The sequence below is a fragment of the Lampris incognitus genome, chromosome 9 (genome assembly GCF_029633865.1).
Source record: "Lampris incognitus isolate fLamInc1 chromosome 9, fLamInc1.hap2, whole genome shotgun sequence".
Lineage (NCBI taxonomy): Eukaryota > Metazoa > Chordata > Actinopteri > Lampriformes > Lampridae > Lampris > Lampris incognitus.
In genome coordinates, this window is record NC_079219.1 from 8920789 (window position 1) to 8948004 (window position 27216).

Here is a 27216-nt window from a genome sequence, read left to right on the forward strand (position 1 = left end):
CGGCCTCCAAGTGGTTTTTCTCGTTTTCATTTCAATTTGCCCTCGCCACGTCCGGAGGCACCCGTTTGTCTGTTCACCGCCCCGCGTCGCCAGATTCGCCCCGTGCAAACGAGCGGATGTTAAAATTTATTCCGTTTGCCCTTTTCCCCCCTCCTGCCCCCCCCCCTCCTTGCCCCCCCCCCTTCTCTCGTCTTCCTCGTCTTCTCTTGGGTGTCCTTGCTGTTTCCGTAAACATAATTGAAGAGTTAGTAGTTTTTTTTCCTCCCTCCCCTCCCCTCCCCTCCCCTCCCCTCCCCTCCCTCCTCCGAAATGAGCACATTAATGTTGTCCTCTGTATCTTCCTCTGTTTGCGTCGTCAAATCTGCTCCTCTTCCTCCGCGTCCGTTTAATTGAGCTCGTTTTAAAAAAAAAACAAAAACACACACCACATAATTAGCATTTAAATCTCTTTCCTACAGTCTCTTGCCCTCCCTGCATCCCTCGCTCTCCTCCTCTCCTTGCGCTCGCAGACTCTACATGTCTCGGTCGCCACGGCAACCGATGCTTTTTTTTCCTCCCCTCGCCCGCTCTCTGTATCTCCCCCTTTCGCGCCGTCTCCTTTCTCTCATTCCCTCTCTCCACAGCCAAGAGGTAAGCATGATAACCGATGTGTGTGTGTGTGTGTGTGTGTGTGTGTGTGTCTGTGTGCGAGTCCGCCCGCGTCGGTCGCGAGTGACATTTCCGTGGCATTTAGTCAGCGGCGAGTAAGAAGTTGTTACTCGCCGCCCCAAGTGCCGTGTGGAGTATTGGCTCCGTCCGCCACGCGCCTGATGATGATTAATGCGTTGTGTGCAGGTGTATGTATGTGTGTGTGTGTGTGTATGTGTGTGAGCTTGCACCTCTGTGTGTTTTGTGAGTGTGTGTGTGTGTGTGTGTGCCAGATGTACATACTCCGTAAATGTGGCGTATAATTGAGCGTCAAATTTCAGCGCCCAGAGGAGAGTGTGTTTGTTTTTTTTCTGTGACAAGGCGGGACGAGAGGGGCTAATCACTGCTGCCATCTATGTTTACATTTGATTCATCTGCCAATATAAATGTTGGACCCCCCCCCCCCCTGATCTCAATCACTCACTTTCTCTCTCTCTCTCTCTCTCTCTCTCTCTCTCTCGCTGTCTCTCCCGGCTCTCGTCTTCCAGAGAGCGAGATGATCGGAGGAGTGGGATCGCAGTGAACGGAGCGAAGCGATGGGGAGATGGTAAGAGAGAGACTCAAGAGGTGGAGGAGGGCGATGATGAGGAGTGTATTGGGTGCAGAGTGGCGTAGACGGGGACATTTTGACTGCTTGCTGGCTGGGGGGGGGGGGGGGGGGGCGGGTGTGCGTGGTGACTGTCTGAGCTGTGCAGGGAGCCCGTGGACGTTGTTAGTTCGGTGTTGCGTTCTCTCGTCTCTCTCACCTGTCTCTCGCATTCCCTCCTCCAGCTCCGTCTCTCCTGTAACGCGACTGACCGCCCGCCACTGCCTCTCGTCCCTCCTCCTGGTTGCGCTGGTGACGCCGCCCTCCACCTGTAACCGTGACGACGGCAGGGAGGGTGAGGGCCAGATGGAGGATGCCCCGCCGGTCCAGCTGTCCGTCACAGCCCAAGCCACACCTACCCCGCTCTGGGCAGTGGTCTGGGGGCCCACGCAGCCCCTGGAGGATGAGACTCACCACTTCCTGTCCGGCCAGGAAACCGACCACCCGCACCAGCGAGAGCACCAGCAGGCAGCCAGCACCACGGACATGGAGGCCTGGCCTCATCCCGAGGGGGTGGTAAGAAGCACGCAGCCCCAGGAGGAGCCGCTGCCGGAGGCCAGGGACCTAGACGGGGGGGACGATCCAGGGGCGGCGGCGGAGGAGAGGGATTCGGAGGAAGGTGGGTGTCAGCCAGGGACCGTTAGTAAAGGATTTCTAAATAAGGGCGGTTGTGAGTGCGAGCCACATATGAACACACACACACACTACCAGGAGTCCTCCGGGGGATGAGCTGTCACCGGGGAGAAAGCCGAAACCCTGCTGTGTGCAGCCGGCTGTGTCTGCGTGGCGTCGAATGCTTAATAAAGTTCTCATCACTCACAGGAAGGGCTCGGCGGATGGGGCGCGGCGGGGCGCGGCGACGGGTGACGTCATGGGACCGGTGTCATGGCTGGAGGCCTCCGGCGATGGCGGATCCAATTTCATGTTCCGCTGCTTTTATTGATCACTTGTTTGCCGCGGATACAATTACATATGGTCACAGTCCGAGATTATTAACTGTGTGTGTGTGTGTGTGTGTGTGTGTGTGTGTGTGTGTGTGTGTGTGTTACAGTCGATCCTCAGTTCTACGTCACGGTGACCATCTCGTCAGTGCTCATCCTGACTGCGGTCATCATAACAGCCAAACTCTGGTAGGAACCCAACCTCTCTCTCTCTCTCTCTCTCCCTCTCCCTCTCCCTCCCTCCCTCCCTCCCTCCTCCGCAGACTTTGTGTGTGTTTTATGTGTCGTGTTGGCGTGAAACGGACCAAGGGCAGTTGTCGTAACATGCACATCTTCCAGACACTTTGCTCAACATCCTTGTTGCGCAGAAGAGGGCAGGAGGGCTGTCGGTGTGCGGTCACGTGAGAGAAGGAAGTCCGTCTCAGGGTCGGGTGGCGGATGGGTATCTCGGGGGGGGGTGGGGGGGGTGCTAATGAAGATAAGAAGTGACAGTTGATTACGCCCCCCTTTGAGTTGACAGTTTAGACGGCCGTGACGTCTGTGTGGGTTTCTCCCACATCGTACCTCTCTGGGGGGGGGGGGGGGGGGTGGGGGGGGGCGCTCTTCATGCTTGCTTCACACAGAAGACCGAGAACCTCCCCAAAAGTGTCTGGGTAATTGTACAAGACTCAGAGTAATTGCACACTAATGACTTACTAAAACACTCTCCGGAAAGTCGCCGTCGGCGCGGCGGTGTGTCATTTACTACCATTAGGGTTGAAATGATTAAGCGTCCGCCGGAACCATGAGGAAAAGGGGGGGGGACCGCAGAACGGACCCCCCCCCCCCCCCCGTCATACAGGCGTGCAGGGACTGAGCCCGAAACGGGAGGACGGCCCGTCGCTGCGAGTGCGTCGGTTGTAGTGGTGCTCGGCTACTGAGCCGTGTGGCGCCGGTCGAGCCCTGAGAGGGGAAGTTGGGCTTTTACGTGGCGGCGGCGGCGGCGGCGGCGGCGGCCCTTGTAAGATGTGCCGGGTGCTCGTGTTGCCGTTTAGCTGGAAATGGGGGCAGATGTATGTGATGTAGCGGGGCACTTTTACACTTTGCTGATCAAACCAATAACGCCACGTTTACCTGATCATGGGGGAATCACCCTGCACCCCCATCCATCCACTCTCTCTCCCCCCCTGTCTCCCCCCTCTCTCGTCCCCTTCCTTTCCCCCCATTTCCGCTTTTGTTCTCCTCCTATTTCTTTTATCGCTTTATCTTACTAAGCTTCCTCTTGTACCGCAATGCTTTCTTTCATTGTCTGACTCCTGGTATAATTGGGTCTCCTTCATATCCCCCTTTCCATTTTCTCTCTCTCCCTCTCCGTCTCCCTCTCTTGTCTCCCTCTCCTCCCTCTTAATCTCAATTTTGCTCAGGCTCCTTACACCTTCCATATTATCAGCCCCTCTCTCGCTCACACACTTGCTCTCTTTCTCGTTCTCTCATCATCTTCCACCTTCCCCCTGGGACTCCTTTCCTCTTTGCCTCCCGGGGATTTATTTCTCTCTCTCTCTCTCTCTCTCTCTCTCTCTCTCTCTCTCTCTCTCTCTCTCTCTCTCTCTCTCTCTCTGTGATTGTGCAAGTTCTCCCCTCATTCTCGAGAACCTTTTGTGTTTACTTTCATTTACCCCGGCGCGTCTTTAGCTCGGCCGCTCGTCTCTTATCTCCCTCCGCGGTCTCCTATCTCTCCCAGCACTCCCAGTCCTGCCGCAGATCCCCCCCCCCCCCCCGATAATCCGCCAACTTGCTGTGTGCCGATACACGATAAGCTTCCTCATTCTGTCCCCCGAGTGTAGCCCCGGCGGTCGTTTGGCTAACTCCACCGGTGGCGCGGCGCTCGCACCGCCGCCTCCCCAGCGAGGAGGTCCTGGGTTCGATTCTCACCGGGGAGTCTGCGTGTTCTCCCCTTTCGGCGTGCGGCGGCGGTCTGTGTGCATGTTCTCCCCGTCCTCGGGGGGGGGGGGGTTAGCTCCCGGCTAGGGGGGGGCCGTTCGGCGTGTTCTGCCCTCGCTCACACGGGGTTTCCTACAACACCGCAGGGAGCCCCCGATAGAAACACGCAGAACGCTCTCCTGACCCCTGACCCGCGACACGGATATCCACGTGGAATTGGTCCGCGGGTGCCGAAGGAAAGCCCCCCCCGGGGCAGCAGGGTGAGAAAACTGCAGAAGAAACATTTCTTCAGACGAATAAAGTCTCTGTGAAGACGCCGGAAACCCGCAAGGGTGGATCCCACGGCGACGTAAAAATGCCACGTGAGGATCGTAGGGGTCCGGCGGCAGACCCTCGGCGCCTTTCGTCGCCGTTATATAGATTGGCTGGTGCTTCGGCATCATAAATGTGTAAATACCGCCATGTGTTAGAAGAGCTAGGGAGTGCCTGGGAAGTGGGCGGCTGGGGGGTACAGATGGACTGAGATGGCGGCCTATAGTGGAAACGGGCTGTGGTCCAGTCCGCCGTGGTTACTCGCTGTTGAGAAGCAGCATATGTGCTGCGCCGGGCCGGAAACCGTCGGCGTGGTGACGGACGCGGTTTCATGTGCGTTTGTGTGGTGCAGAGGGAGCAAATGGAGACAGGCAAGATGGTGGTGTGCTAGCGGGCCATTATCGCCACGTCTCTGCATGGCTTCGGTGTGTGTGTGTGTGTGTGTGTGTGTGTGTGTGTGTGTGTGTGTGTGTGTGTGTGTGTGTGTGTGTGTGTGTCTCTAAGTGTTCTTAAGAGTACCCGTGACTCTGACTGTGCCACCAGCATCACTCTCAGCTCCTGACTGAAATAATGTCACTGCACTCCTCGGCGACATTACGCCCCCAATTTCTCCTCCGTGTCACTGCAAACCCCCCACCCCCCACCCCCACCCCGTCGCCACAACTCCACTGCACTCCAGCTCCCATCACCTTCCCCTTTCCACTCTTACCTCCCCCCCCCCCCCCGCCGCCCCAGCTCTTCTCTGCCCTCTGACAGTGTTTAAACGGGTCCGGGGGGGGGGTGTGCTTACTCTCTCAGGTTGACAGTGTGATGTGCCGATCGATGCTCGGCAGTTCTTGATGCTCCCTCGACGGGTTTCTTTGACTCTCTTCGTCCTGTCTGTCTCCCCGTCATTCCACCCGTCTCCTTCTCTCTCTCTCTCCCTCCATCCTTCTCTCCATTTGTCTATCCCTCTCCATTCTCTGCCTCTACTTCTGTCATCTCCTCTCTGCACCCCCCCCCCCCATACCCGTCTCATTTCCGCTGTTTTTCTGTGTCTGGCTCTCTCTCTTTACCCCTAACTTCCTGTCTGTGTCCTTTTCTGTATCTGTCTCTCTCTCTCTCTCTCTCTCCTCCTCCTCCCCTACACGACTCTTGTCTCCTCTCTCTCCGTCCTTCCCTCCCTCTCCCTCCCTTTGTCCCTCTGTCCCTCCTCCCTTTGTCTCTCTCTCTCTCTCTCTTTCCCAGTTATGACCGCAGCTGTTCCCAGCATCCACCCCCGCTCTCCCGTGGCGTGGCCCCACCCCTTTCTCTCACCCTCCCTCGCTCCCTCGCCTCGGAGGACAGCCGCCAGACACTCCACAGCACCCCCTCCTTCTCCGACCGGGAGAGGTAATGAGTAGCCTCACCGACTCTGCAGCGTACACGTGTGTGTGTGTGTGTGTGTGTGTGTGTGTGTGTGTGTGTGTGTGTGTGTGTGTGTGTGTGTGTGTCTGTGTGTGTCTGTGTGTGTAAAACAGCCCGATCGCCTCTCGTGTGTTTTCCGGCGAGCATGTACGTGGAGCATAATTGGGCTGTAGCGCTATTCTCTGTGGACTACGCAGGCTTGGAGCGCCGGGTGTTGCTGTAAGATGCATACATGTATTTTAAACCCCACCACCACCACCACCACCACCACCACCACCACCACCACCACCACCACCACCACCACATGAGTCATCCCGGGCCTGCGAACGGCGCCCGTGTGCTGTCCATGAAAGAAAGCTTTTATAGGAGGGGGATTTAAAGTTAATCTCAATCAGGATAATTATAGGATTTATACCCCGGTTCCCTATCCCCCCCTCCCCCCCCCACCCTCTCCCCCTCCGTGTCCTCACATTCCTCCCCCCCTCTCTCCTCCTCCATCCCTTCCTCCTTCCCCTCCTCTGCTTGTGCTGTGGTGTTCCGTTTGCGTCGACGCCACTGTTGCCGCTTCGGGCCTTTTCGATTCCACCCCCCCCCCACCCCCCCCACACACACACACACACACACATGCACATCCACCTTCAGGGCTCTGGTTTCTCTACTGCACCCCACCACACTGTCGCTGTGTTTCTCTCACTCTCTCTTCCTCTTCCTCTCTTGTCTGTGTCTCTCGCTGTGTGTCAGGATCCCTGTTGTGAACCTCTGAGGTGACTGTTTTTCGATTTGATAAAACATTTCTACGACGCCCGTGGAGGAACATCAACATGGCCGGAGGCTGCGCCTGCGGCGGCGTTTTACTTTCTCCGAGACTGTGAAATGAAATCAGGGATCCCAGGTATCCAGCCTTTGCAAAGCTGCTCTGCTTCCCTGAGGTCTAAACCCCCCCCTCCCCCCTCCCCCCGACTCATCTTCCTGCTGCTCATTCATGCCTTCCTTAGTCCCTTCCTCTTTGCTTGGTGTAAATCTCCTTTTTTTTTTAATATATTGCTCTGCATCGCTGTTGCCCACTCCCCTGTTTTCTACCCCTCGTTTTGCCCCGAGCTGTACCCAGCTTCCCAGCCGCTCTGCGCCTCCACCCACCGCGACAAACAAGCAGACCCGCACCCGTGCAACCTTCTGTTACCCCTGTGACGGCCTACCCGAGCTCCCCGAACCGTTTGAAGTGATCCGGCTGAACATGTGTAGCTGTTCCCCCCCCCGTCAGCTCCAACCCGGCGCAGCCCGCTGCTCCGTGAAACGACGCCGAAATAATGCGATATGAAGCAATTTGTTTTTCTGTTTATTTTGTTTGTTTGCAGGCTTGCATTCGGTTTGTAAATAGTTAAAAAAAAAAAATAAAGCCATTCTCGGCGCCTGAGACTGAAATGGTGGGGCGGAGGGGGTATTTCACAAAGCTGTTTTGCAGGGCTCTTGCCAGCAGGCAATGTGTTTAACATGTCACGCTCCAAAAACTGCTGTTTATTCCCCGCTTTGGGCGCCCGAAACGCGTATGTAGTGCAGCTTTTCCCTCCGCAGTGTGTCGAGGAGGCTGTTTTGTTTCTCAGTTGCCCCCCCCCCCCCCTCCTCCCCGTGATTTGCTCTCGTAATGATCTGGCGAACGTTCACCTCTCCTTTGTGCAGCTTTGTGGGCATCCCTTGTTCTTGCAGGACTGCGAGAGGGGTGTGTGTGTGTCACCCGGCGCGAGGCGGCGCGGTTGAGACGAGACGTTCGGCACCGGGACTGCGGACGTGTAGAATAGGGCCTCCCCGGTTGAGATCTGGCATCCTGTGCTAGGTAAGCCGCCATAAGGAGTTAAACGTCATCATGGAAGTCGGCGTCGGTCGGTTTACGGAGTGGCGAGGCGCCGTTTCGCCGGACGCTTTAGGCCGTGTGGCCAACGGCGCCAGATAGTTGAGTCAGGCTTTCTGGGTCTCGCGCACCGTCCAGAGAAGGAAACGCAGCCCGTTGCCGTGACGTCTCTAGAAGCCGTCTCACGGCAGTAAACCGCAGGTGACCCGCCTCCCGACGGTTCGTCACGTAGTCGCCGCATGCAAGTCCAAATATGAGCTGTAGTTGCGCGTGATCAAGGCTCGGCGTTTCCGGTTTTTACCGATTTTCAGCGAAAAATACCCAGATTTTTAAACTCGATTTTCACCCGGGGGTTTTCCGTTTCCAACGGATCCAAAAGTCGTTCCTGTTCGTGCGAGGTTATGTAACAGTGTCCTCTTGTGGTGAAATCCGGCACGCTGGAAGGCTTTGAAAAATAAAAAAACCGAAAACGCTGAGCCTCGCGTGCAACCTATCTTTTAAAAGCCAAATTCCTGTTTTTTTTTTTGTTTTTTTTCAAAGCAGCTTTGAGATACGACTCCCCCCCCCCCCCTCCTTCCCCCCAGACACACACATACACACACACGTGCACGCACACATTTCTACACCACACACAGTGCTGATGATATCGTGTGGCTCGTGCAGTGATCCGGTGTCTTGTGATTTTTAATGGCATTCCTGTGGGGACACCTTGTCCTTCTGTACCATGGACGTTCAATAAAGGCTCAACATCGTCGTTTTAGCTGTGTGTCCGTCTGTTTATTTCTGTGCTTGCTGACTGGAATACCCGGTGTGAGCAGTCGGATCTGAGGCGCTTTATAGGGAGGCTTTACGCCGCATTTGAATTGCTACCCTGCGTCCTTAACACCCCCCCCCCCCCAAAAAGGAGCATGTTAGTCCAACACCATGCATTGATCCCCCCCCCCCCCCACCTCTTTTTCTCCCAGTTGTATCCAGCCAATCACCCCACTCTTCTGAGCCGTCCTGGTCGCTGCTCCACCCCCCTCTGCCGACCCGGGGAGGGCTGCAGACTACCATGTGCCCCCTCCGATACATGTGGAGTCGCCAGCCGCTTCTTTTCACTCGGCGGTGAGGAGTTTCGCCAGGGGGCCGTCGCGTGTGGGAGGATCACGCTATTCCCCCCAGCCCCCCCCCCCCCCCCCGACCGACCAGAGGAGGCGCTAGTGTAGCGACCAGGACTCATACTCACATCCGGCTTCCCCACCCGCAGACATGGCCAATTGTGTCTGTGGGGACGCCCGACCAAGCCGGAGGTAACGTGGGGATTCGAACCGGCGATCCCCGTGTTGTTAGGCCACGGAATAGACCGCCACACATTGGTTTTAAACCATTGGCTTGGCATTAAAAAGTCATGCGCATGCCAATCATGTCTTTTAACACAGTGGGAGTGAACAGGGCCCCAAGAGCAAGGACTGCTGGGTACTGCCCGATTTCTGGGTACTGCCCGATTTCTGGGTACTGTCCGACTGCCGGGTACTGTCCGACTGCCGGGTACTGTCCGACTGCCGGGTACTGTCCGACTGCCGGGTATTGTCCGAAGCCTTTCCTTATCTCGGTACCTCACACGGGCTTCTCACTTCAAACAGATACCTCGGGATGCTCCCCAAGATTTTCCGGCGTGTAGTTTGCCACATAAATATCAACAGAGTCGAGAGGAGAGTGCAGCGGCCTTCCTAGTGTCTAGTGTTCGACTCCCCTCTGGGCATTTTACCGATCAATCAGAGTAATTGATCGGCAAGCAGCATGCTCTGATGGTGTTTTTCTGGACAGCGGTATGAGACACCAACCAGCAGACGCTGCAGAAATCTTTAAAAAAAAAAAAAAATCGCAAAAAAAAATCAGGGGGGCTGGGGGACCAACAGGACGCCAACGCCTTAAGTAGCCACTTGTGCATGCAGAGTCATCGCTCAGATACTCGCATCGGATAAACTCAGGCGCACACACTGAGACACACACACACACGGTCCGTCTTTAACACACAAACACATTCTGAGGCGTGCAGCTGCTAGAATTCACAGCTCCCGTCTGTTAAGGACGGAGCAAACCGAACCGCTCGGGCTCAATCACACCGATTGAAATTAACACTGCTATTTATAGAAGGGGGGGGGGTGAGAGATGTGTGTGTGTGTGGGGGGGGGGGGGGTAGAGAGGAAGAAACAGAAGGAAATAGTTGAATGAAATTGGATTATAATTTCCTTGTCGCTCAAGCCCCCCCCCCCCCGTTGCCGTGGGTGCTGGCGAGTTAATTGCGAGCGTTAACGTCACGCGGGACGGCGGGTAAAGAAAACAGACAACACAACGCGGGGGGAGGGAGGGGGGGGGGCGAAGAAATGAAAAGAGGGAGACGGACGGGGCTGGCACGATAAAGGCAGTCCTGCGTGTGTGATGGAGGGATGAGAAGTGTGGCCGGCAATTTTCGACATTGAAATAGAAGCTCTGGGCAACACACAACTGATATGAAATATGAATGCCGTGTGTGTGTGTGTGTGTGTGTGTGTGTGTAAAAACCATGTTCGTTGAACACAGGGGATGCCTCTGCTCCATAATACATTACTCTCTTTGGGGAGATGCCCTAATTAACGGCTTGACCTCCTAACGGGTAAGCCCCCCCCCCTCCCGCGAGTTAGCATTTAGCGGCGCGGCCTCCAGAAACGCCCTCTGAAGTGCACTTCATAAAAGGAAGTGCCGGTGACATTAATCAGACGTTCAGGATATGCAGATGACTTCGTTTTATTTCCTGACAAATTATTTCATGATTTCATACACGTCTCCTCCCAAAAGGGGAAAGAAAAAAAAATTAGCACAGAGCAAATCTAAAAAAAAAAAAAAAAAAAGAAGTCTGTTAAACAATTAAGGTACACAAACATATGCATCATATACACCTATTTTGTTTTTAATTCACTTCCTGTGGCTTTAACTCCCATGATCAAAGACTGCCTGGCGCAAAGTGCAAGTGTTAGTTGGGGGGTGTGTGTGTGTGGGCAGAGCCGATAGTCTGCCCCCTAGGTTGATGAACTGTGAATGGGTGTCACATCTGTCACCCCCATCAACCAGTGTGTTTCTCAACCCATCTGGGGTGAGACTGAGGGAGGAAGCGGTCACAAAGTTCGCGTGAGGCATCTCGGATTTAGGTGCGCGCTGTGTGTGTGTGTGTGAGATAGTATGCGTTTGCTGGGGTTTGTCCGTAATTATTGGTTGCATATCGGCTTTATGCATCTGTCTGTCCATCAGTATTGTCTGTTAGCCAGTGAGGTGAGTATATCCATGAGGGCCGGTGTCTCCAGGTTGCTGCCCCTCAGTTAGACTTGGACCAGATCTTCCCACTGCCACGCAGCCTGAGGAGACAGACGACCCAGAGAACTGCATCAGTACATGACACATGATAGATTAACACAAGCCCCCCCCCCCCCCCAAAAAAAAGAAAAAAGTCCCTAAATGTTGCATAAAGGATCTCTCAGTGGGTGGACAGGGAAAACCACATGATGTAAAGTAACAACAACACTAGCAAGAAAATTGTAAAAATCATTCATTGTATATATACACTTTTTTTTGGGGGGGGGGGTTGTTTTACTCCCTTTCTTTTCTCCCAGTTGTACTTGGCCAATTACCCCACTCTTCAGAGCCATCCCGGTCTGTGCTCCACCCCCCTCTGCTGATCCGGGGAGGGCTGCAGACTACCACATGCCTCCTCCGATACATTGTGGAGTCGCCAGCCACTTCTTTTCACCTGACAGTGACATAGCGCGTGGGAGGATCATGCCCCCCCCCCTCAAACAAGTGTCCCCGACCAACCAGAGGAGGCACTAGTGCAGTTACCAGGACACACATACCCACATTTGGCTTCCCTCCTGCAGACGTGGCAGTAGGGATGCCTGACCAAGCAGGAGGTAACATGGGGATTCGAACCGGCGATGCCGTGTTGGTAGGCAACAGAATAGACCACACACACACACACACACACACACACACACATAAATTGAAGTCCTGCAGTATGAAAGGAACCAGCCGGGTGTTGCATACTTGTGTGGAACAGAAACATGGCTGCCACCAGCAGGACTGTACACAGCCATGCTGAGTTCTTCTCAGCCATGACTTCATCCACAGCTTTATTCCCCCCCCCCCCTTCCCTCTGGTTTTCGATGCAAAACATAGTGCACACACACACACACACGTGCAGCTAGCTGACAACTGTCCACCTCCACGTTTGTTTTGCTCTGAAGTCACATTTGATCACGCGAGTTTCTGTGACTAGCAGTCTGAAATCCTTTAGTAAATAACAAGTGTGTGGTCCTGCACCTCGACTGAAAGGTCTGGTGTGTGCGTTCTTACAATTTTTATATATATATATAAAAAAAGAAATCGATAAGGTAGGCGTATGGGTGGCGTGGCGGTCTATTCCATTGCCTTCCAACACAGGGATCGCTGGTTCGAATCCCCGTGTTACCTCTGGCTTGGTCGGGTGTCCCTACAGACACAATTGGCCATATCTGCGGGTGGGAAGCCAGATGTGGGTATGTGTCCTGGTCGCTGCACTAGCGCCTCCTTTGGTAGGTCGGGGCAGCTGTTCAGGGGGGAGGGGGAACTAGGGGGAATAGCGTGATCCTCCCATGCTCCACGTCCCCTTGGTGAAACTCCTCACTGTCAGATGAAAAGAAGCAGCTGGCAACTCCACACCTATTGGAGGAGGCATGTGGTAGTCTGCAGCCCCCCCGGATTGGCAGAGGGGGTGGAGCAGCGACCGAGTACGGCTTGGAAGAGTGGGGTAATTGGCAAAGTACAATTGGGGAGAAAATAAGGGAAAAATCCCCCCAAAAAAAAGGTTAAATCTGTCGTTATGCGTTATGTTTGTTGTTTCCCACGTCTTTAAAGTCAGTTAAGATGGTGTCCGAGTAGCGTAGCGGTCTATTCCGTTGTCTGCCAACATAGGAATCGCCAGTTCGAATCCCCGTGTTACCTCCAGCTTGGTCAGGCGTCCCTACAGACACAATCGGCTGTGTCTGCAGGTGGGAAGCCAGATGTGGGTATGTGTCCTGGTCGCTGCACTAGTGCCTCCTCTGGTCGGTCGGGGCGCATGTTCAAGCGGGGAGGGGGAACTGGGGGGGAATAGCAGGACTAGCGACTCCACATGTATCGGAGGAGGCGTGGTAGTCTGCAGCCCTCCCCGGATTGGCAGAGAGGGTGGAGCAGCGACCGAGATGGCTTGGAGAGTGGGGTGATTGGACAGGTACAATTGGGGAGAAAAAGGGGGGTAAACCCCCCCCCCCAAATAAAAATCAGTTAAAATTTGAAAATCCTCTTGTGTGCACCAGACAAGTTATTGTCACATATCTTTTGTAAAAATTTTATACATGCCTTTCCAAACCATTATGTTACAAATACAAAGTAAATATAAAAATTAAATACTGCCAAGATTTTGTAGTTATTGCTTTTAAACCCCATCTCAGTGGACCCTGGTTTTGCGCAATTCCTTCACGTTCCGTCTCCTGCTTTTGATGCTTATAATGAAAACGGTGTAAAATATCAACTGGAGCCTCTAGGTTAAGCTACCAATCATTAAGTGGGTATTCTGCTGAATTCAATCATTGCTGAGAGGTTGCAATCATAGCCCTCTATTGCCGAGTCGAGACGTGTCAGTCAGTCGGTAAATAATCATTACTTTCTATTTATCCAGGATGGCGACAACAAAGCAGTCGAGCAACCAGAGCCTCTCGTCAGATCACCAACGGGGGAAACAGTTCTTTCAGGGAAGAAAGCGACCGCAGCTTCTGTTATACCCGGGGACACTTCCAAATCCAGGACAGATGCGAAATTAGCAGTTGGTAATAGAGCCAGATGGAGGTGGAAAGGAAAAGGAAGAGCCCCCCCCGATTGCAAGGTTAGACAGAGCACCGCTGCTACACGCGGCGCACATCTCATAATGACGCTACGTGATGCAACCCATACTGCTGTGGAAAAGAACAGCGGGCTAAATAAGCTTGAATTCAGTGTTTAGTGTGCAGTCTTTAAAAAGCTGTGGCGCTAACCCGCGGGTATCTTCTCACAGCGCCGTCACCATGACACAGGTTATTAGAAGCGGATTCTGCTTAACGCAACGTATAAATCAGGAGCTGTATTTGAGCAGCATCCAATTCATTAAAGAAAATGAGCTGGATGTTAGCGGAAAATGTAGTAAAATCTGACTATGAATCATCCCACCTACAGTGCAAATTTTCACAATTTCTGGAATCCTCTGCAAGGCACACAGCAGGTTAGATTGATAGAGGAATCTAAGGTAAAAAAAGAACCTTCCGAAAACCTCAGACGTGTTGATTACGAAGTAACCCGACAATAATCAGTGGCTAGTTCAAAACAAGCCAATTGTATCTGGCCAATTACCCCACTCTTCCGAGCCGTCCTGATCTCTGCTCCACCACCCTCCGCCGATCTGTGGAGGGCTGCAGACTACCACATGCCTCCTCTGATACATGTGGAGTCACCAGCCGCTTCTTTTCACCTGACAGTGAGGAGTTTTGCCAAGGGGACGTAGCGTAGGGGAGGATCACACTATTCCCCTCAGTCCCCCCCTCTCGCTGAACAGGCGCACCGACCGACCAGAGGAGGCGCTAGTGCAGCGAACAGGACACATACCCATGTCCGGCTTCCCACCCGCAGACACGGTTAATTGCGACTATAGGGACACCTGACCAAGCCGGAGGTAACACAGGGATTCGAACTGGCGATCCCCGTGTTGGTAGACAACAGAGTAGACCGCCATGCCACCCGGATGCCCACAAAACGAGCATTTCAATTGATCTAAGCCAGATTCCAAATGTGAGGATGTATTGTCATTCTATACATGCTCCACAATTTGCAGATGAAGGGATATGGAACTAGGATAATTTCACATCACGTACCCTTTGACCTTTGAACTCTTTTTGCCCGGTTGTCGTGGTTCCTGAGAGGAGGCTGGGTCTCGTGGTTCTGCTGGCTGGTCTGCATCCTGATTGGAGGCCGCTCCAGCAGGGGCGGGGCCAGATGATGGCGAGGCAGAGCTGGCCTTTAACGTTTTCTGTAGGTTTGAAACCTGAGGGAGAGGCAAAGTAGGGAGAAGAGGAGGTGAGCTGAAATTACAGGCACGCTCCCTTATTCAGCTACCTCCGAACAGCAAGCGGGAGGAGGCAACGTGCAGGTAGAGAGAGACCAAAATTCTACAGGTAGCCAGAAGTCTAAATTCAGAGATTAAGACCACTGTAGAGGAAGAACTCCCCATGGCATTATGTATTTAGTGGGAAGCGATGCGGAGAGCAGCGGGCCCAAGGGACTGACCTCTGTCTCCACCTGGAGTTTGACCTTTAGTTGGCTCTCTCTGTACTGGTTCGCTCTGGACACCTGCTCCTCTATTCCACACAGCACTGCCTCACAGCCTGCACTCCTGAGGAAGAGAGAACAAAGGACGGAGAAGAGGAGTAAAGAGAGAGGGGAGCAAGAAGGGAAGGGAACAAGATAGGAGGAACAGCAAGAGAGAGAAAGAAGGTTAGTGGGAATTGGAAAGAGAAACAGACAGAGGTGCTGGGATGGTGGATGAAGCGGACAGCGGGACACGAACGACAAGAGAGGAGATACTGACCACTCCTGCAGTGTGTTGACTATGTTCGGGAGCTCATTGGGGCCAAGATCACGGCCCATGCTACAGTCCACCTCCACCTGCTGGTTCCTCTGGTCCAGTTTGCCCTGGATGATGTCGCAGTAGATGGCCTCGATCAGCAGGTCCTCCAGCTCGCGCACGTTCTTCAACTCGAGCTGCTGCAGCAGCAGTGAGTAGGGCAGGCACTGAGGATGCAAGCCAACACACGCACACACACAACACAACGGAGAGACTTTAATCATCCTATGCTCTTTATTACCACAGTAAACGGGCAGAACATTTGATTTCACTCCGGTGAAAATGACAGAACCGTTACAGTGAAATTGCTCATTTGCCTAAATGTCACAGCGAGAGGGGGATGAAAAGAGAGAGTTTGGAATTTAACGAGACTTCATTGGGCAATTAAGGAGTGCGGTCTGACATGCCGGGAAAGTTAAAAAGTGACACATTATGGAGAAGAAAAACAAAAGGGCAGTGATGGAAGCCTGGATGGTGGAGGAAAGGTTAGGTTGAGGAGACATTAAAAAGGAGGAAGTTAGAAGTTAGAGGGGAGATAGGAGGTGACATGGAAAGGCAGAACTAAAAAGAATAATGAATCAATTACCCTATCAGGGGCAGAGAAAAGGAGCACAAAGGTGTTACATTGAGTTGGGGGGGGGGTGAGTAAGAAAGACGCCTTAAAAAAGACAAAAGGCGGGGCATCCGGTTGGCGTGGCGGTCTATTCCGCTGCCTACCAACACGGGGATCGGCTTGGTCGGGCGTCCCTACAGACACAATTGTCTGCGGGTGGGAAGCCAGATGTGGGTATGTGTCCTGGTCGCTGTACTAAGCGCCTCCTCTGGTTGGTCGAGGCGCCTGTTTGGGGGCGGGGGGAATAGTGTGATCCTCCCACGCGCTACGTCCCCCTGGCGAAACTCTTCACTGTCAGGTGAATAGAAGCGGCTGGCAACTCCACATGTATTGGAGGAGGCATGTGGTAGTCTGCAGCCCTCCCTGGATCGGCAGAGGGGGTGGAGCAGCGACCGGGAGGGCTCGGAAGAGTGGGGTAATTGGCCAAGTACAATTAGGGAGAAAAGGGGGAGGATCAACTAATACAACTAAAGGTTGTTTTGAGAGCACATGTGACCAATGCTAGACTGGCCAAAATGTGTCCTAATGCAGACCCTTCCTGCCCTCGCTGTAAAACTCAATCAGCAGATCACACACACATGTTCTGGTCATGTTCTAACCTTAACACATTTTGGACCAGTATTTTTAACCCCTATAGCAAGCTGTTTCCTCCTCACCCCATATGTGCCCTATTTGGTGTTGCTCCAGAAACTCGTACCCTTAAAGGTGAAGCACATGTAAGTATAACATTCACCTCCTTGCTTGCTAGATCTCATTGTTCTCTCACGGAAGCAACAAGCATCACCTAACTTTTGCAGATGGATTAAAGACCTTATGCAGTTTTTGAAATCAGATACACCTGTCAAGGCTCTAAACAAAAGTTTATGAAGATCTGGACCCCCTTTTTCAAGTATTACAAGAGCTTACAAATAATAATCAATAAGGAAGATTAGAGTTAGATTGAGGCGGCAGAAACCCCCCCCCCTTCTTTGTGTTGTCTCTTTTTCCTTTTTTCTATATGTATGTGTGTATTATGAATAATATGTATGGCAAAATATGTGGAATCTGTGTACTAATCTATGTATATGGATTAGATATAAAGCATTTATGGTTACGTTGTAGTTCCATATATATTCATGTGTGTGTGTGTGTATAAAAATATATTGTGAAAATCAATAAAAATTGTTAAAGAGAAATAAAAAAAGGACAAAAGGTATAATTATGATAAATATGATATAATAGGAATAAAATAACCTATAATTGCAGAGAAATCATCAAAACAATATAATATAGCTCAATAAGAAAAAAAGAACATGAGCGGAAAATAAAGGGATAATAATATATATAAATGAAATAAAATAATGAATAAAATAAAAATACAAAGGAAATCCAAAAAGAGGATTATAAAACACAAAGGCAGCTAATAAGCAGAATAATTGGTGAGAAAGGTCTCCAGAGTCCAGACCACAGTTCATGTTAAAGCAAGGGTAGAAAAAGTGTTTTTCTAATGTTATTAAAGTTTTCCAAGTTACCAAGTTAAACAATTGCCCCGTGCTGTGCCGGTATCTTTTTCTGGAGTCTCCGACAGAAAGGTGAGTCTGTTGCCACAGTTCTTATCTGGCTGATATAAATATAGCCGCGAGCTCAGATCACAGGCGAGCTCACGAGAACCCTTTTCTTAATTTGGATAAGGCACTGGGGTAACAAAGCGAAGCCGGTTTCAGAAGTAAAGCTGATCATACATCATTAATATCAACGGCTGCTTTATTGAGCCTGCAGCGATTTGATGGCTGCAGCTATAAAAACACAAAGTTGATTTTTTTTTCTCCCTTTCTTTTTGACACAAGAATAACGTGTTAGCCAGATGCAGCACTGAAGGAAATTCGCGTCTCCCTGTGAGGAAACAGAAGACGGCACAAGCGTGGACAGGCTGTAGCCCAAACATACTCCTACGTAGGGACACGTAAATGTTGGTGTAGCGAGGCAGAGAAGAAGAAGCAAGGCAGAGAAGAAGGGGTTTCTCGATAACTGTGGCTGCCAAGCAGATGTGATCCTCAGAGACCTCAACAGCACGTCGAGCATGTTGAAGGGCCCCTGCATTGTGCTTACGTTGACTGGTTGAGCAAGGCTCCAACAACGCAATCTCTTGTACTGTGGTTCAGTGCATCCTTTAACAGTCTATTGTTTTGTTTTGTTTTTTAACCCCCCCATTTGTATCTGGCCAATTACCCTGCTCTTCCAAGCTGTCCTGGTCGCTGCTCCGCCCCCTCTGCTGATCCGGGGAGGGCTGCAGACTACCACATGCCTCCTCGCCAGCCGCTTCTTTTCACAGGACAGTGAGGAGTTTCGCCAGGGGGACGTAATGCGTGGGAAGATCACGCTACCCCCCCCCCCCTCCGAACAGGTGCCCCGGCTGACCAGAGGAGGCGCTAGTGCAGCCACCAGGACACATACCCACATCCGGCTTCCCAACCGCAGACACGGCCAATTGTGTCTGTAGGGATGCCCGACCAAGCCGGAGGTAACACGGGGATTCGAACCGCTGATCCCCGTGTTAGTAGGCAATGGAGTAGACCGCCACGCCACCCGGACGCTCTCACAGAAATCTTTTGAAGGAAAACGACGAATATAAGCAAAATAGTGTGGCAAAACTCTGGTTATAAATCCAAAGCTGATTTATAGTGTTTGGCGAAGAACAACGGCTATAGTAACAAGATTAATAAAAACTGGTATGGATGTCCAGGTAGCGTAGTGGTCTATTCTATTGCCTACCAACAAGGGGATCGCCGGTTGCAACCGCTATATGTAGGCTGACAAAAACATGTGCGATTGACAGCGTCCAGGTAGCACATGTGTGCAAATATGTAGCACATGTATAAGTCACACTTAAGTTGTGAAACGGTACCTTGAGGTTGGACGCCAAACTAATGATGGACAGGTGGCGGAGTTTGTTTCTCTGTGCTGGGTTCAACTCCGGTAGCGACGCCGCTCTCTCTGGTAATGTGAGGCACAGCAAAAGCACAGACACACGGCAGAAGATAAAGAGAAAATTAGACGGTCAGCCAGTCATACATTATCAGGACGCTACTAATCACTTTGTGTACTGTTGCACAAAAATCATTTACAGCCGCTATTAACACAGTGCTCTATATCCTAAAATGCATATCAACTCATCCAGATCATTTTGTGGTTAGAAAGTGATAAAATCCTGCAGGGGTAGTCTGGCTTGCAGTCTGATTGGGTCTGGGCCAAAATCAGCCAGGTGTAAATCCGCTCAGTATGTTAATATTGGTGAGAAAATACCACTCAGAGGGTAAAAACGTTAATTCCTGCGGCCAGTTGTTAAATGTTTGGCAACTCACTCTGAAAACTGTCATCAACTCAGACTCACTGAACTTTTAGCACAAACCACACTCCACACAGAAAACCAGTCTTGTGCCCCTTTTCCACTGCGTGGTACCGGCTCAACTCAGTGCAACTCTACTCGCTTTTTTTTTTTGGTTTTCCATTGGGCAAAAGTTAGGGATAGTACCTGGTACCAGGTACTTTTTTTGGTACCACCTCCGTCAAGGTTCCAAGTGAGCTGAGCTGATACTAAAAGGTGACAAGGAAATACCACTATAAATAAATAATATAAATAAATGTATATTTATTTATTTGAATAATAAGAAAATCTTATAAAATAAGTAAATAAGTAAATAAATATAAATAAAAATATTTAAATATAAATAAAATATAAATATAATCTTATAAAATAAATAAAAATTTTTATATAAACATCAAAATTATTTATATTTATTTGAGTTGAGCCAGTAGCATGCAGTGGTAAAGGGGCTTTTTATACCAACAGGTCACAACTGTATTTTAATTGTAATGTAACGTTCACAGCAGTTGCAAACAAGATTGCAGCAAATGGTTTGTCTTTTTTCATTTGATGAGGTTTTGTTGTTTTTAATGACAAACAGAATTTCCAGCTTCCCACCGACTCGTCTGTTTTGCATAATGTGTGCTAAAATATCAAATTCAATCACAACATTGCCACAACGCAGATAACGAGAACGCACACAACTGCCAAGTGTAAATGCAGAGAGAAAAATCGGATTGTTCAACATCCAGACAACATTCACACACGTATCATGTGTTCATATTATAGGTGTAAACGGGGCCGAAGAGACACACGCATGTGAGACTGTTTTGGTAGTCATACAGCAGAGCAGGGAGGAGACAGGTCTCCAGCGACTGCTTCTCCTGCTGCCATGAACCCTTGGAGACGGGCCAAACACACTCCGGGAAGGCAGTTCTGACAGCTCCTCCAAGGGCTCCTCCAAACTAAATGAAAATAAATGTGCTCCCCGTTGGCATAACTAGAAAGGGAAAGGAAAAATAAAGTAGGCTACATCCTTTTCCAGGCTATGGCTTGGTGCCAAGCCCTAAATTAGAAATAATTAACATTCCTACGCCGTAATGAAACTTTTCATTTATTGTTAATTGGTGTTAGGGGTGCAGCATCATCGAACAGGCCAGCAGACCAGGATGCCTGATGATGGTTTGATGTGAATAAGTTAAGAGGACCCTTGTGATCAGGTTTGTGAATTACCTGCCTGCAGTATTACAACACAACTGTTTCGGGCCTCTGTGACTAGGTGCCTGCCTGGCAGGCAGAGAAATACATCTGATCATAAAACAGTTCCCGGCCCAGTGCCCACCTCATTACTTTTTTACACAGTGGTGCCATTACTATACCTTTGTAGTCGCAGTATGTTCCATAGGCGAACAGGTTGAGGAGCTGATACACTGGTGCATGAGGGCCCGACTCCAGCTGTGATTGTGGGGGACAAGAAAAGAATACAGAGGTAATAAACCCATCCATATGAAAGAAAAATGGGTGTGTATTTCAGTTACACTCCGTAGGCAACTCTAAAGGGAACTTTTTCTTCCAGTCAAACGAAGAAACAGAAAGAATGACTTGACAGCAACTCAAACTTGTGTATTTATGCATACTCAGTAATCCAGGTAAGGAAATCACGGAAAGTTGAATCAGTTCATCTGGACACAACATTTGAGAGTAAACGTTTCATCATTCATCTAAAGCCCCTTTTCCACTGCATGGTACTGGCTCAACTCAACTCGACTCAACTCTATTCGACTCTACTCGCTTTACTTTTTTGGATTTTGTTTTCCACTGCAGATAGTATCCCCTCACGACAAAGCCCCGCTGGTCATTTGTGGGCGGGTTGACTAGTTTTTTTTTAAAGATTTTATTTATATTTAAATAAATATACATATATTTATATCTAGATTTTATTTATCTATTTATTTATAGGGGTTTTTCATATCACCTTTTAGTATCGGCTCAGCTCACTTGGAACCTCGACGGAGGCAATACCAAAAAAAGTACCTGGTACCAGGTATTATCCCTAACTTTTGCACTATGGAAAACCAGAAAAAGCGAGTAGAGTTGAGTCGAGCTGGTACCATGCAGTAGAAAAGGGGCATAAGTGACCTCTTCAGTCTCAAGTGACTGTAGGTATCCCTACCCTTATAAACAATACAGTAGCATAATGACCGAAAACAACGATCGATTTCATATGCAAATTGCCGTGAGCATTAACTAGAATTTCAATGCCCCCCCTCGGTTCAGGGATGGTCGTTCCCTCTTCACATGTGAAGAGGCTCCCTCTCCTGTGGGACACTAAAGAGTGTAATTCTTGCATTTCCCCGCATGCTGCATGGCGGCTGCCCACTGTTCCTAGCTACATAGCTAGGATGGGTTAAATGCTGAACGTAATTTCTCTATGGGGATCATTAAAGTATATCAAAATAAAGACAACAGTGTCTTCTGCAAACTTGATAGATAATCAAAGCAAGTAAGCAAGCAAGCGAGAAAAAAGCAAGCAAGTAAGAAAGACATATGGGATGGTACAACCTAGAGCAAAATATTGTTAAAAAAAAGTGTGCATACCTCTCTGACATTCGGAAGCTCTAGGATGTCCGAGAAGACGTAGAGGCCGGGGGTCTCCAGTAGAGAGCTGATAGCCTGTGCCAGTGCTGAGCCTGACAGAGACAGTAGCTGCTCTGCATCCATCTAAGATCGGGGGAGAAACAGGTCAGCAACATTGGCATCAGATTACAGACAAGGAATACTGCAGAGAAATCTGTAAAAGCAGGAGAGTTCATAATGGTTAAAAAAAAATTTTTTTTAAATCACATCATAACCTTTGATGCTGGCTCTGTTATTATATGGGGTAAGCCTATATTTCTGCCTGATTTTGGTCAAATTCCTGTCATAGAGCGCTGAACACATCTGCAAAAAATAATCTAATCTTGTTTTAATTCTTGTATTACACACCGAGCGAAGCAGTGAGATTAAGATGTACCTAGTATATATGCCTCACTCAAACCTCAAAATTACATAATACTAGAAAAAATGCAGGGGAACCAAATCAAAATTAGAATATTATAATGCCAAGTTCCCCCCCCCCCCCGAGAATCGCCACCTTAACGTGGTGGAGGGGTTTGTGTGTCCCGGTGATCCTGGGAGCTGTGTTGTCAGAGGCATAGCCCCTGGTAGGATCTCCCAAGGCAAATTGGTCCCAGGGGAGGGGCCAGACTAAGAGCGATTCCCAAGAAACCCAATGAAATTACACCAGCAGAGTTACAGCACCTCGCCCGGAAAAGGGAAACTGGGACCCCTCCCCCCCCGGAGCCAGACCTGGGTCTGGCGGGGGGGGGGGGGGTCGGCTGGGGCCATGGGGCCCGGTCAGGCCCAGCCCGAAAAAACAACATGGAGCCACCACTCCGTGGACCCACCACATGTGGGTATGAGCATTGGGATAGGGTGCAATGCAGGCCGGGCGGCAGGCAAAGGCGGGGACCGGGATGTGCGAGTTCCGGCATCGCACATTGGTCCTCAGGACGTGGAATGTCACCTCTCTGGCAGGGAAGGAGCCTGAGCTCATGCGGGAGGTGGAGCGGTACCAACTAGATATAGTTGGGCTCACCTTCACACATGCCTCTCTTCACACATAGCATGGGCTCTGGTAACAAATTCCTGGAGAGAGGCTGGACTCATTACTTTTCTGGAGTTGGCCAAGGTAACAGGCGCCAGGTGGGTGGGGATACTCACAAGTCCCTGGTTGAGCGCCGCCGTGTTGGAGTTCTCCTCGTGGAATGAGAGGGTCGCCTCTCTATGACTGCGAGTTGCTGGGGGGAAGGCTCTGACTGTTGTGTGTGCTTATGCACCGAATAGCAGTTTAGACTATCTGGCTTTCTTGTAGTCTCTGGGTGGTGTCCTGGGTAGGGCTCCACCTTGGGACTCTGTAGTTCTGCTGGGGGACTTCAATGCTCACGTGGGCAATGATGGAGAAACCTGGAGGGGCATGATTGGGAGGAATGGCCTCCCCGATCTGAACCCGAGTGGTGCCTTGTTATTGGACTTCTGTGCCAGTCATGGATTGGTCATAAAAAACACCTTGTTCGAACATAAGGTAGTTCATAAGTGTACTTGGTACCAGAACACCTTAGGCCAAAGACCGATGATAAACTTTGTGGTCGTATCATCAGATCTGCGGCCGTATGTTTTGGACACTCGGGTGAAGAGAGGAGCAGAGCTGTCAACTGATCACCACTTGGTGGTGAGTTGGATCAGACGGCAGGGAAGGCTGCCGTACAGACCTGGCAAACCCAAATGTGTAGTGAGGGTGAACTGGGAACGACTGGTGGAGACCCATGTCTGTGAGGTCTTCAATTCCCACCTCCAGAAGTTCTCGTGTATCCCAAGGGATGCTGGGGACATGGAGTCTGAATGGGCCATGTGCAAAGCCTCTATTGCAGATGTGGCAGGCAGGAGCTGTGGTCATAAGGTCATTGGTGCCTGTGAGGCGGCAACCTAAGAACCCACTGGTGGACACTGGCAATGAGGGAAGCTGTCAGACTGAAGAAGGAGGCCTTTCAGGCTTGGCTGGCCCAGGGGTCTCCTGAAGCAGCAACAGGTACCGGGAGGCCAGATGGGCTGCGGCTTCGGCAGTTGTGGAAGCAAAAACTCGGGTATGGGAGGAGTTTGACAGGGCTATGGAGGACTTTTTGTTGGCCTCAAGGAAGTTCTGGCAAACCATCCAGCGACTCAGGAAGGGGAAGCAGAACTCGACTCAGGCTGTGTTCAGCTGGGGAGGGGAACTGTTGACCCAGACTGGGGATGTTGTTGAGCGATGGAAAGAACACTTTTAGGAGCTCCTGAACCCAAACATGTCCTCAGTGGAGGAGGTAGAGTCTGAAGACTCAGGGGAAGGCCCACCCATATCCTTGGCAGAGGTCTCTGAGGTAGTTAAGAAGCTCCTCGGTGGCAAGGCGCCGGGTGTGGATGAGATTCACCCTGAGATGCTGAAGGCTCTGGACATTGTTGGGTTGTCTTGGTTGACAAGCCTCTTCAGTGTTGCGTGGAGGTCGGGGACAGTACCTGTGGCGTGTCAGACTGGGGTGGTGATTCCCATATTTAAAAAGGGGGACCAGACGGTCCGTGGTGGTGTAGCGGTCTAAGCATCGGCTTTGTGTTGATGCAGTTGCCCACTGGGGACCTGGGTTCGCGCCTCGGTCTCGTCAGATCCGACTATGGCCGGATTCGATGAAGCAGCAATAATTGGCAACGCTGTCTTCGGGGGGGCAGTCGGCTTGTGTTCGTCACATGAATGCGTCTCTATGTGTGTCGGAAAAAGCAGTGATTCAGCCTGGATTCGCCTTGTCACGAAAGTGGCGAGGCGTCTCCTTCGAGACTGCCGGCCGGAGAGATGTAGTTGGTGAACGCATGCAGTATGAGGGTGGGTGTTTGAATTAGAATAGGGAGCGATTGGCCACTAAACTGGGAGAAAAAGGGAAAAATCAGAAATAAATTAAGCAAAAAAAAAGGGGGACCACAGGATGTGCTCCAATTATCGGGGCATCACATTGCTCAGCCTCCCTGGGAAAGTCTACTCTAGGGTGCTGGAAAGGAGGCTCTGACTGATTGTCGAACCTCGGATCCAAGAGGAACAATGTGGATTCCGTCCTGGCTGTGAAACAACGGACAACGGACCAACTCTTTACCCTTGTGGAAGTGCTGAGGGGGGCATGGGAGTTTGACCAGCCAGTCTAAATGTGTTTTGTGGACTTGGAAAAGGCTTACGACCGTGTACCCCGGGGCACTCTGTGGGGGTACTGCAGGAGTATGGGGTACTGGGGCAGTTGCTACAAGCCATCTGGTTCTTGTATAACCAAAGTGAGAGCTGTGTCTACATTCTTGGCACAAAGTCAAACACGTTTTCGGTGGGTGTCGGACTCCACCAAGGTTGTCCCTTGTCTCCGATTCCATTTGTGATATTCATGGACAGGATTCTCAAGGTGCAGCCAAGGTGAGGAGTGTGTTCATTTTGGGAACCTCAGAATTGCATCTCTGAACTTCGCAGATGATGTGGTTTTGTTGGCTTCATCAGAAGGAGCTGGAGGGTGTTGCTAGGGAGAGGGACGTCTGGAGTGCCCTACTTAGCTTGCTGCCACCGTGACCCGGCCCCAGAGAAGCGGCTGAAGATGAATGAATGAATGAATGAATGAATGAATGAATAATGCCAAATGGTGATAACAGCACAGACGGTAAATGAATTCCTTCAATAAACCATTGCAAAGAGGATAACTGAAATATTTTCAACCACATCAAAGGAAGTAAATGTAGAATTAATATTCATAATTAGACATTAAAGTAAATCTGTTCTAAGCACTAGATCAGTGTCAATACCAACATGATTCTGAATTACCACCTGGATCCAGATTTCTTTTTTTTTTACAATAGTGACAGAAAACACTATCTAGGACAGCATTTCACAACTTCTTAAAAACTCTACTGAAAATCATGTCAATAGATTGGAATTCCCATGACATATGGATTACATCACGATTGTGCTCCTCAAAGGAGAAAGCGCCCCACTCACATAACTACTAACCTTTTGCACAGCTTTACTTCTGTGGAGTTCCTCAGCCACCTCAGTCATCAACAAAAAGAGGAGTGTCGCTGCACGGGGAAGCTACAACTTGCAAGGCTGTCACTTTGAATATTAAGCAGGGAATTAATGTTTATCGAGCTCTTCCCTTCCTCTTCCCACCTGGATTAAGTGAGAATGACATCACAACTCAGAATCACTACACGGACAGTGTTGGGGACTTGTATTTACATTTCAGGAAGTATTTAAGTAAGTATGCCAGCCACAACACTGAACCACAAGCCCTGGCTCATTGCAGTATGGCCCACATGTAATTTTGCTCGACCCACTCTTATATTATATCGGCACACTGCATCGGAGAAAGGCTGATGGGTGCAGCGGTGCGACACTTTACGACAGATATTCTCTGGACTCCAACCTCCCACACACACTCCTACAGCCGCAACGTCATATTTACTGGCATAATGAAATCGGATCCCTTTTCTGAACAATTAACAGTTTTATATGATTGGCTGTGCGGCAGTCAGAAAGGAAAACCCCGTCATCGAGGAGAGCTATTGGGACCTTTGATATCTTCGGAGTAGCCATACACGTGTCTCATTAGAGCAATCGCCGAAAAGCATGTGTGGCAAGAGGCCAACGCGATGATTTCACTCCCACTCTCACCAGCTGACGTATGAAGCGGAACGATGGGAGTCACGGGGGGTCAAGAGCACGAGGACGACGCCGCCTCTATAAACACAGGTACGCGTCGCGAGCTACGCCTGGCTCGTGCGGCTGAACACAGCCGCGGGCTCCCCCGCGCCGGGCCGAGCTAAGCAGTCGGAAGCGACGGTGAACGTTAAAACGATCGTTGTGCACCCCACCCCCCCCAAAAAAACAAGACAACCACGTGGCAATTAGGCAAAGCAGGGACACGTGTTTAAATCGACCCCCCCCAAAAAAGGCAACGTTTAAGCATCCGCGATGTGTCACGCCGGAACATAGCGAGGCTTCATGCTAAGCGAAAACATTAGGCCTCGCCTCATCGGCGCCTTTAAAGTCGGTCAAAACGCGACGCGGTGCCCCGTAGTGAGCTGTAAGACGCGGGTTACATGCAGCCGTGCGCACAAACGTGCTCAAATAAGGTCGAAGCGAACGAGAATTCACCTTTTTCGCGTCGGTTCCTCGTCGGTAGCCTCTCCGGACGGCTCAATTCCGCTGTCACCCACGGCCGACAACAAGGAAACGTGCTCTGCCATTGGACAAACGCCGCAAAGTAGGCGGGCGCTGCTCGCTGTCACTCTGCGCCCGTGGCCCG

At 50.8% G+C, this 27216-nt stretch overlaps 2 protein-coding genes across 2 annotated transcripts; one reads left to right on the forward strand and one right to left on the reverse strand.

Annotated features, from left to right (window-relative positions):
• Positions 1–587: 587 nt before the first annotated feature.
• On the forward strand, positions 588–6711 carry pianp (PILR alpha associated neural protein). The gene is made up of 6 exons (XM_056285891.1): positions 588–630; positions 1176–1234; positions 1459–1892; positions 2325–2403; positions 5674–5817; positions 6574–6711. The coding sequence occupies exons 2-6, from the start codon at positions 1224–1226 to the stop codon at positions 6593–6595; spliced, it is 690 nt and encodes a 229-aa protein (XP_056141866.1). The 5' UTR covers positions 588–630; positions 1176–1223; the 3' UTR covers positions 6596–6711.
• Positions 6712–10870: 4159 nt separating this feature from the next.
• cops7a (COP9 constitutive photomorphogenic homolog subunit 7A) lies at positions 10871–27134 on the reverse strand. Its single transcript, XM_056285890.1, has 9 exons — positions 27066–27134; positions 25920–26078; positions 21914–22036; positions 20695–20770; positions 18857–18945; positions 15324–15526; positions 15023–15128; positions 14611–14780; positions 10871–11052 (listed from the first exon to the last, which is right to left on the reverse strand). Exons 2-9 carry the CDS (start codon positions 25965–25967, stop codon positions 11013–11015), a joined length of 855 nt encoding a protein of 284 aa, XP_056141865.1. The 5' UTR covers positions 25968–26078; positions 27066–27134; the 3' UTR covers positions 10871–11012.
• Between the last annotated feature and the right edge of the window lie 82 nt (positions 27135–27216).